At 31.2% G+C, this 10,368-nt stretch overlaps 1 protein-coding gene across 1 annotated transcript; it reads right to left on the minus strand.

Annotated features, from left to right (window-relative positions):
• Window positions 1–656: 656 nt before the first annotated feature.
• On the minus strand, window positions 657–6,707 carry LOC140962137 (phosphoenolpyruvate carboxykinase (ATP) 1-like). The gene is made up of 13 exons (XM_073421013.1): window positions 6,529–6,707; window positions 6,137–6,414; window positions 5,789–5,985; window positions 5,069–5,222; window positions 4,453–4,537; window positions 3,247–3,347; window positions 2,763–3,061; window positions 2,443–2,616; window positions 2,288–2,353; window positions 1,934–2,112; window positions 1,665–1,834; window positions 1,406–1,574; window positions 657–904 (listed from the first exon to the last, which is right to left on the minus strand). The coding sequence occupies exons 2-13, from the start codon at window positions 6,403–6,405 to the stop codon at window positions 761–763; spliced, it is 2,007 nt and encodes a 668-aa protein (XP_073277114.1). The 5' UTR covers window positions 6,406–6,414; window positions 6,529–6,707; the 3' UTR covers window positions 657–760.
• Window positions 6,708–10,368: the final 3,661 nt, after the last annotated feature.

Below are 10,368 nucleotides of genomic sequence, written 5' to 3' on the forward strand. Positions count from 1 at the left end.
GTTCATTACTTGTCATGTCTCCTCTTTTTGTTTAAAAATAGCTTTATAGCTTTTTTATTAATTCACAGAGTGACATAACTTTAAAAAAATTCAATTATCCAAAAATTTTCTAACAATTTTTTTTTTCAAAACTCGTAATTATTCAAAAAATTTGTTATTCTAACTAAAAAAATTGTAACACAAGCACAATAATAATTTCAATATCAATAATTTTCAAATATTTCAATTAATTGATTTTTTTCTCAAAATTCACAGTAATAAATTTTTAAAGTAAAAATCGAAACTCAAAAATTCATACACATCATAATTCAATATTTCCGCAACTCAAATAATCACAACAAAATATTTGAAATAATTTTAGAATTGAATTTCAGAAAATAAATAGATGGAACATTCCAAATAGTGTGTAAATATAACATTTACTTATATAAGGTGTTTTTAAAAATTAGAAATAAAACCTGATCATGTCAGAGAGGGTGAATATGTCTGAGTTTTTATAACATGGAAATGGAATATGTTTGTTTTTTAAGAAACGAAGGATGTAAAAGTCTAATAATATTTTTTTAGTAGGGTTCTATATATATATTTTTTCATGAGGAGTTGGTGTAATTAGACCGCATAATTGTATCATGTGCATGTGAAAGAGGAAACATACGTTATTCAAATACAAAAGAGGTCTTCAATACACCAACAAACCGTAATAAAATATAATAAATAGTTACTTTGAAAATAAAATAAAACGGTTCACATTATTTAGTGCTCAAAAATTTGGTCCAGCTGCAAGGATCTCCTGTGTCAGATTGTTATCGGTTCCAATATTGTGATTCAAGAACACCTCAAAATTCTTTTTGAAGAGTCCTCCTAGCTTGAGCAGTGTCTCCTTGTGTGCATTCTTGTCTTTCCACTGAAACCAAATGTAAAAAAGCACACACGTTACACAACATGCCATAGTTAGAACTTCAAATATCATAATAGTAGGGTTTTAGAAACGTTGTTATTTTAAAGACAAGCTCGAATAGAGTCCTCGCGTTTTACTTAGTCCAACCATGGTTTGCTTAGACGAAGAAAAATCACGAGTGTGTTTGTATAGAGAAGTCTGGGAAAAATATGTTGTATGGATCGAGAAATTTTTAAAATACAATTAGAAAAGTTAGATGTCCATTTATCTTTAAAAGATGACAGAAGACCATATGAATCTGTTTCTTAAAAAAAATAAGTGAAAAGGCATGGGACAATACGAGACTGATTTGCGACATAGAATGGCGGCTACCTTATAAGCGAACCATGAATGGAGGCTGTTTTGAAATCATTTGTCATACCAAAATGTTATTCCAAGTGAGTATAGAACCTAGGATAATATGATATTGATGACCAAAAGTAATCCATATTCTGTATTGTAACTTACAGTGTTAACGGGATCAAGGATTTCTGAAGGCACTCCTTCGATTCCAGCGGGGATCTCAAACCCGAAAACTTCTGTCTTTGTGTAGTTGGCTTCGAGGAGGACTCCCGAGTGTATCGCATCAATTATTTTTCTCGTGTAAGCTAACTTGATACGACTGCCCGTTTCGTAGCTGCAAATGAAACATCGTAGTAAAATTTGACCTCAATTTCTTTCAAACGTATTGGGTTAAGATTAGTGATGACTAAAGTTTTATGAATACCTTCCACCAGACCAGCCAGTGTTTACAAGCCATCCTGTTGCTCCATGTTTCTGCATTTTATCAGCCAACATGGCTGCATACTTGGTGGGATGAAACATTATAAATGCCGCACCGAAGCATGCAGAAAATGTTGCAGTTGGCTCCTTTATACCATCCACGGTTCCAGCCATCTGCATTGTATTAATGTTGCTCATTTTTGTTAGTGAATAAGTACTAGCAAATTTGAAACAAGGAGCCTAATCATCATATAGAAAATTGTTGGTACTTACCACAGCTGTATAGCCACTTATAAAGTGGTACATTGTTTGCGCCAAGCTCAGTTTGCTGACAGGGGGGAGCACACCAAAGGCGTCACAGGCCAAAAGAATGACATTTTTCGGATGAGGTCCTACACATGGTATCTTGGCATTCGGTATGTATTCTATGGGATACGCAGCCCGAGTGTTTTCTGAAATAAAAGGATTGAAAATTTTGTGTTATTATAAGCCAATTCATTTGGTTTTTTATCGGTGCTTTTCTACTCTTTTCCTCTCTCTCTTTTTTTCTTTTTTGTTTTCATACTGAGGACATTCTAACTTCACCTTTTTACCATGTCAATTAGCATAGAGAACTCAAAATTTTACCTGTCACAGATTTATCTGTATATTCCACTTCTCGAGTATGTTCATCGAAGACAACATTTTCAAGAACTGCCATGTATAGAAGGTGTTGTCAACTAACCAATGTCTAAGTAATAGAGGGAAAATTAAAAAATATGTTTAAAGTATGAAAAGAATACCTGTGCCAAACTTGATGGCGTTCCATATATCAGGCTCCTTCTCTCTAGACAAGTCTATGCACTTAGCATAACAGCCTCCCTCAATGTTTGATACACCACTCTCACTCCAGCAATGCTCGTCATCCCCTAACAAATACCTATTGTGATCGGTAGACAATGTTGTCTTTCCAGTACCTAAAATATGAACACCAACATAAAAAAATTTAATGGTCTATAACACATTGTTGGCTAGATTAACCAGTAGCCAATGCCTGTCATGAAAATATTATTAGATTTCACATTTTGGCTAGGTGCAGAAACAGTGGCTGCTGTAACTATACCTGATAAGCCAAAGAAGAAGGCTACATCTCCATCTTTTCCCATGTTACAGCCGGAGTGTAAAGAGAGGATTTGGCGCTTAGGCATGAGATAATGCATCACACTAAATAGACCTTTCTTCATTTCTCCAGCATACTGCGTGCCAAGAATGACCATTTCCCTTCTAGCAAGATTAAGGTCTATGCTAGTTGAGGAAGTCATATAATGTGTGAATCGATTACAAGGAAACTGCCCTGCATTGTATATTGTGAAGTCTGGAGTACCAAAGTTCTCCAGCTCCTCTGGACTGGGTCGGATGCACCTGTCACCCACCCGATTTACCAAATATTTTAGGCTCATATTACTTGATATGACAACTTTGGGCAACACCTTTAAAAAGCTAGTGAAAGTTTTGATCTTTTGGCATAAAAAGTTCATTTATATAGCTGTTGGCATAAAAAGTTCATTTATATAGAAAATTCAGGTTGGTTTCTGTAAGTTACTCACATATTGTGCATAAACAGAGAATGATAGGCTCTAGCCGAGACAATCCTGACTTTAATGCGATTCTCCGGGTCCCAGTTAAGGAACTGATCATTTACAAAAACCTGAACATTCAAGGAGATCATTAATTATTATTCTTGTATTGGAAGGGAACCTACTAGACGTGTTAATGTATCAAATGGCCGGATGGAATTTGAAATAAGCGAAAAAGCTGAGGTTCCCCAATTGACGCTGAATAGCCTTTACTTTTTTTACCAGTTTCCCCCATTTGTTGAAGTTTTAGTTGATGTAAAAGTTCATTTTAACGTGGTTGTATGTTGTTGACAAGCAAATGCAATCACAGGACACCAAGAAATGACAGCAACCACCAGTTGTTGGAGTTGTTTGACTCAAGCCAGGGACTAAATTTATCAACTTGATGACGAAAAAACATAACAGGTATACAGTAGCTTTAACTAAATAATTTTAATTCCATATCGATAGAATTTTTTTACTTCCACTGCCTTATGCTTCAACAAATCTAAGACTTTATGCTATTGCAATATGGCTTCATTTGCTTTGGATACGACCAAAATCATGCTTTGGCATCCATAAAAAATATAATAGCCTTTTACTTGAGAATTTATATTGTTTATTGTATTGGATGTTTTGCATGAGATGCCTGATGGAATATGGAAACCGTAAATATAATATAAATACAAATAGAGAAAACAATTTTTTTCCACTAACTTGTAATTTTGGGTTTTAGTTAATTAAGTTTTCAAATTTTGGGTTTAGTACATCATTCACTAACTTTTAATTTTTCAGTATATTGGTTCAATTATTGATATGATATTGGAAAACGCTGATGTGGCACCGAAATAAGCTTACACGACATCGAAAATTGTTTACTTGTCAGATGCCACATTCACAATTGGAATAAAATAGCCGAAAATAAAAAAAATTAGTGTATCAAACCAAACTTTGACAATTTAATATATCGAAACTCAAAATTGAACAAGTTATTGGACAAAAAAATATATTTTCTCCTCTTATAAATAATCAAGTGGTTGACTTAAGAGACTGTAGGACTTTTCCTTGAAAAAGTCGACAAACTGAACGTGATGATATACCCATCAAAAAAACTGGAAAGAAGAAAGAATTTTCAGAGAACTAACTCCGAAAGCATGAGATTCACGTAGTAAATGACCATAAAAGTAAAGTGAATACCTTTTCCAAGGAACACAAGTAATCCACAGCTCTTTCCCTGTTGATCATGAAAGTTTGCTCGTCCATTTCAATGTTGGGTGATCCCCTGGGCATCACAAAAATTTCGTGACACCCTTGACTTTTGGCCAGTATAGTATAAAATATATATGATCTTACGTATAGTATATAATTTGATTTTTTTTAATCAAGTTTTATGATTTTTATTTTGTTATTTGGTATTTTGGGAAGAAATATTTTTTTGTATAAAACATTTCAATTTTGAATTCCAACTTCAAGTAAACTAGTTACTCTTGGACACATTTATTTGTGCATAAACATTAAAATTTAGTATAAATATAATTTTATGGATAGCATAATATGCTGAAACAAATTTTTTTAATTAAATTTTATAGTTGATTTTTTATATTATTATTTTTTATCCAAAAAAATGAGAATATATTAGGAAAGGAATTGTGTTTCGAAGACCAGTGGTTTCTTGCTTAATAATATGTATAAATAATTAGAAATGTTTTTTTTATGATGAAAGACCAAATTGAGAAGGAAAAAAAACTAGAAAATTTTATATCCTAACATACAGTATTTCATATAAGAAATATAAAAAAGGGCATGCGCTTACTTTCCCCACCAAAGTTCTTCGGCTGTGGTTTCATCCTTGACAACACGTTTATCTCTAGGAGAGCGTCCAGTTTTGGCCCCCGACAAGGTAGCCAATGCACCGCTTGCCGCGATGAATGATCCCTTCTCATACTTTATGGCTTGTTCGTATAACTCTGAATGTAACCATGAATTTATTTTATTTTTTAAAAGATTTTATAAGAACCGATTAAAAGGAAAAAAAGCTCAATAAATTCATACATCTGAATTTTCTTGTATACAAGTAAAACATTTTTCGGGGAATCATAAAAACCTACATTTGAGGAGCGATTCTTATTAAAAATAGGACAAAACTTTCATTTTACCCCTGGGTCCAATCCCTTTGTCAAATATTAAACTATCGATTTTATGATCTGTCGTTCAATCCTTTTGTTGACTATAAAATAAAAATTTTAAAATTAACACCCATTAAACTATCAATTAATGATTTGTTTCCCCATCAATTTTTTTTTGTTAAGTGTCAAACTAAGCCATCGATTATAAACTTGAGTTTATGACATAATGTTTTCAATACTAGCTATAAGTTGTATGATCAGAGAAGGCAAAATTTCAAGACGTAATTATGAATTTTGCGTCACTCAAACGGCTCAAGAATTTACGAGAGGCGATTATTGCAACTTAACATATTCAATATATAATTGTCTCTTTTTCGTAAAAAAAGATAGAGTTTGTGTATATTTACCCGCGGGCGAGAGATTATAGAGGATGTGAGTGAACTTGAGGGCACTGTCACTGCTGATATTGAAAGTGGGGACGAAATGCTGCTGCTGATGATGATGATGACTCGCCGGCTGCACGTGTGGTGTCTCCGACTTTCTCGCCGGATCTCCCTTCACCACCTTCGGCCCTGTTTCCCGAGTCAAAGACGCCAATGACGCGCTGCAGTATTTACGTACACGAGGAGAATAAGATCCATTCCATATAAACTAATTCTAAACGGGTCGAGTACAAACTTGATCTATGTCAAATCGTAAATCGCGGAGTGATTGATCAATTGACTCGAAGAAAACAACGATAACAATACGGATACCTGATTGATTGCAGCTGCTGTTTGTTGCGCTCTTCTTCTGGAACTACGGCGGCGAAGGTGCCCAGCGCCCCCGTGAGAGGAGTGGTGGGGGCGGATTTCTTCTTCTGAAGCGAGTGTAATTCCTGGATCGTCTGAGCCTTCACCGGCTGGGCGGTGTCGTCGTGGCAGATCTCATGATCTTCCTTCATTTCTTCCCCGCTCCTCTTATCAGTCTGAATCTTCGGCAATCCGTTACTCCAATTGCTAAACCTAGATTCTCCACTCGCCATTTTCACAACCTGTTAATAAAAAATAAAATAAAATAATAAAAATCGACTTCGATTACGCAAAATTTGATTTTCACAGCTAAAAATCATGAACTCTGCAACAGAATATGGCGATCGGAGACTTACTGGAATCGAAAACTTCGACTGCGGTGGAAATTTCCTACCATGCAAATGCAAATACGCGATCGATGATCGAGTTTGAACGTTTCGGGTGACACGGGGGGAAGTGATGGAATAAGGAGGATTCGGAGGCGTGTTTATTTATACCAATGCAATCGTCAAATCTCTTAACCATGGTTAATTAAGCTAACTGTGGCAAATGTCTTTGACCCAGTGTATATATATAAACAGAGTTTTTGTCAAAAAATAGTAATTTTCCGCCAAAATATCCTTTCTAAAAAGGAAATATATATAATGAATATTGAAATATATGTACTGCAATAAATGATCACTTCAATTATTGTTTGCATTGATTATATCAATTCATTTAATTCAATTTTGAATTTAATTAATTTTTATATTAATTTAAATGTAATTTATGTATTATATTTTTTTTATTCAAATTGAAACTAAACTCTATTGAAAACGTAAAATATATTAAAATTTTTTCATTGATTATATCAATCAATTTAATTAAAAACTGTATAAATAAATTTAAAATACAAATGATTGCAATGTTCGGTATCACTCATGAGGTAAATCATTCAAAAATATATTTTGCTATTTTAAGTAATTCCCTGCCCAAATTACTTACTAAAAAAAAATACAATATTTAATTAGTTTATTTATTTTTTCTAAAAATAAAATTGATTGGGTGTTAAAAGTTATCACTACAACAAGGTTTTCCAATGGACATTAAATTACCATTTATAATCATAAATTTTTTTATCTCAAATGCATATTATTTTGAAATTACCGTAATTTGAAAGAATTAATGCATTGTAGTTTTCTTCCAAAATCACATGTATATTTTATATCTTGAATTGTCTTCTTAAAAATTCAAATAAGAGAGCACAACAAAATTAAAAGAGATAGGTTCAAAAGAGTTTCAAATGGACATTAAATTAGTCTCAATAAACATGTATAGTACCCTCAATAATCAAAAATATTTCTTAAAATTGTTTGTGAATGTGGATTTAGACGAAATTACTAAATTTTTAAAAAAATATTTCTCATTCATTTTATTGAATGTGTTTTAAAAAATTTTTTTTATCACATGTTAAAAAATAATAATATATAGCTTCTCGAAAATTAAAGAATTAAATATGTATTAAGGGTGGTAGTCGACATCAATATACTAAACACGATAAGTATCATGTCATTGTTTTAGGCTAATACAATCTAAAATTTTGATATATGATAGTGATTATTAGCTAAAAAAATTAATCGACATGCGTTGTATTTAAGAAAGTTTTTTAAAATTAACGAAAAAATAGTTTTAATTTTTATTTTTATTTTTATTTTTATAATTATATTTTTTTTTCAATTTAAATATCTATTCATTTTTCACTAATTTTTAATAATATCATCGTTAAATACTAGTATCATTGAAAAAATGAAATGTCATATACTTTAGATAGAGATAAACGTTTTTAGTTGTGAGAAGAGATTCTTACGATTGAGTTACGAATCCGAGCCATCATTCAATAAAGGGAAAAATTAGTTTTTTTATACTCAATTTGCGTTTATTTATATTAAGCAGTTATAAATACATTTTGTGTAATCAAAAGGATTCAATTAACACAAAAACTCTCGAAATCATCTCACGAATCAATTTTGTGATATAAATCTTCAGCACAACTAAAATCTAGAAAAAAATTATTATTTATTTATTGTAAATATAAATCGGGTCGACCATAAGCAGGTTTTGTTTGGACCGAAGAATTTGGATTTGAGAAAAAAAATTTGAAATGGCTTCACGTTGAGATGAATTTAAAACTCACCACAATTATTCAAGAATATTATTTAAGATTTTAAATTCATTGTCAAATTTGTTCAAACAACCGAATAGATTTGTTATTATGAATTTGAAATTCAATTTATTTTCACAAATTTGTTTGTTTGATCTCGGATAGCAAACTTTATATTATAATATGGTGTTTATTCAAATAAGAACATTTCAATAACAATGATATTCCAATTCTTCAATAATTCCATTGCACGCAAACAATTTTATTTACATCCTTCCATGGTTTTGTTTATACTACCCAAATGGACAGTGTCGTTCTTAATTCAACATATGACATGTGTGTGTGCTATGTAAATAAATAATGGTTACGCATTCAACTATAATGTATGAATGAATGGTCAAGATTCATCACACATGTTATGTACTGAGTGGATGAAGCCACTATCCAAATGAGTACCATCTACCAAGCCCCATCTGTACCATTTTCGACTCTAGATCGACCCTTACAAGACAAAGAGTCTTCATATACTAATGCTTGTGTTTAAATTTTTTTTAATGGAATCCACCATATCTGTCTTTCAATGTATATTGGATAAACATTCGGACTAATGTAATAACCGCAAAAACTAAACTAGCTAGGTAAATCGCATTAGACAAGTCGTGTGTGATATACTAGTAAAAAAATATTGGTATAAAGAATCAAACTTCTGATCACTTGTCAAACATTCACATACTCTACCAACTCGAAAACTTTTGAAACCAATATTACTTTTTATTATAACCACGAATGTTTAAAGTACATATAATCTTTGGGTGCACTAAGATTATATGATTTCAAATCCATTTTCTTGTTTGGATGAATTATGTTCCTCTAATTTCAAATCTACCATTATTAGACATTTTTTAAATACGACCAACATGGGTGTTATTTCAAATATATACTCAAATCATTTTCATTTTTTTTTTCCAGAATCAAATCATTTCATATAAAAGCGACATGTATTTAATTTATTTTATATTTGTTGTTGTCGTTGTGATCCGATAATTGTAAAAGATAACATGATATCTATTGTATTTTGATATAAAATTTAATAAAATCGAACTATTTTAGGAGAAAATACAATTATATTATTACCTAAATATGGGCATGATCGTATGGAAACTTGGAAATCAGCTTATTATATTTTGTGTGGGTCTCCGTCAATTTTTCTCTTCTGTGATGAATGTGAGACATGTCATGATCTAATCTAAAAAAAAAATTGATTATTTGTATACAATTTTGATATATTATACATCAATCGTACACATATCTGTGTTTATTACTGAGATAACACTCAGTATATATATACAATTTGAAATTAGTCACCACATCTAAAGGAGGAACATGTCTCTTGTGAGACAATATCACATATTTATATCCGTGAGACGGATCGATTCGGTTGATATTTGAAATCAAAATTAACACTTTTGACATAAAAATAATATTTTTATAAATGTGATAAGATAAGATATGTGTTTCAAAAAATTAACAATAGACACGATCTCGTAAGATATATTTTTTTTTTTCACGACCATACATTGATTGAATGAATATCATCTCAATATAAACGTATGTCAAAGTTGTTGATATGATTTAAATTTAAATAAACCATTGACATTATTTATTTATATATAACGTGGCGGCTTCACGAATCGAATTCTTTGATTTTATTGTACGTAATATATAGATTATAATATTATTGAAGCATATATATATTGCATGGAAAAAAATTTTGTACGGAAGACTTTTTTACTTTATAAAAATAATATATGGATATATAATATTATATTATTATATAACAAATGGTAAAAAAAGATATCAACATGGTCAACGCCTAATATAGGCAATAAAATGGGGATATGTGCTCAACTTATTTCTTAAAATATTTTATAAAAGATTTGCATGCTTATTTTAATATTCCAGCTATCGGATTCATTCAATACTAAAATTGCGGTGAATTTTCGCCGACTCTAAATCAAGACAAGCTCCAGGACACGTGTAAAATATTTTATCGCAA

Source organism: Primulina huaijiensis, chromosome 16 (assembly GCF_012295235.1).
Source record: "Primulina huaijiensis isolate GDHJ02 chromosome 16, ASM1229523v2, whole genome shotgun sequence".
Lineage (NCBI taxonomy): Eukaryota > Viridiplantae > Streptophyta > Magnoliopsida > Lamiales > Gesneriaceae > Primulina > Primulina huaijiensis.

Coding starts and splice junctions, on each gene's coding strand:
- LOC140962137 (XM_073421013.1), bottom strand. CDS start 6,405: ATGGCGAGTGGAGAATCTAGGTTTAGCAATTGGAGTAACGGATTGCCG. Junction 3,062..3,246: donor TCTCTGTTTATGCACAATAT/GTGAGTAACTTA, acceptor GGTGGGTGACAG/GTGCATCCGACCCAGTCCAG. Junction 2,354..2,442: donor CGCCATCAAGTTTGGCACAG/GTATTCTTTTCA, acceptor TATACATGGCAG/TTCTTGAAAATGTTGTCTTC.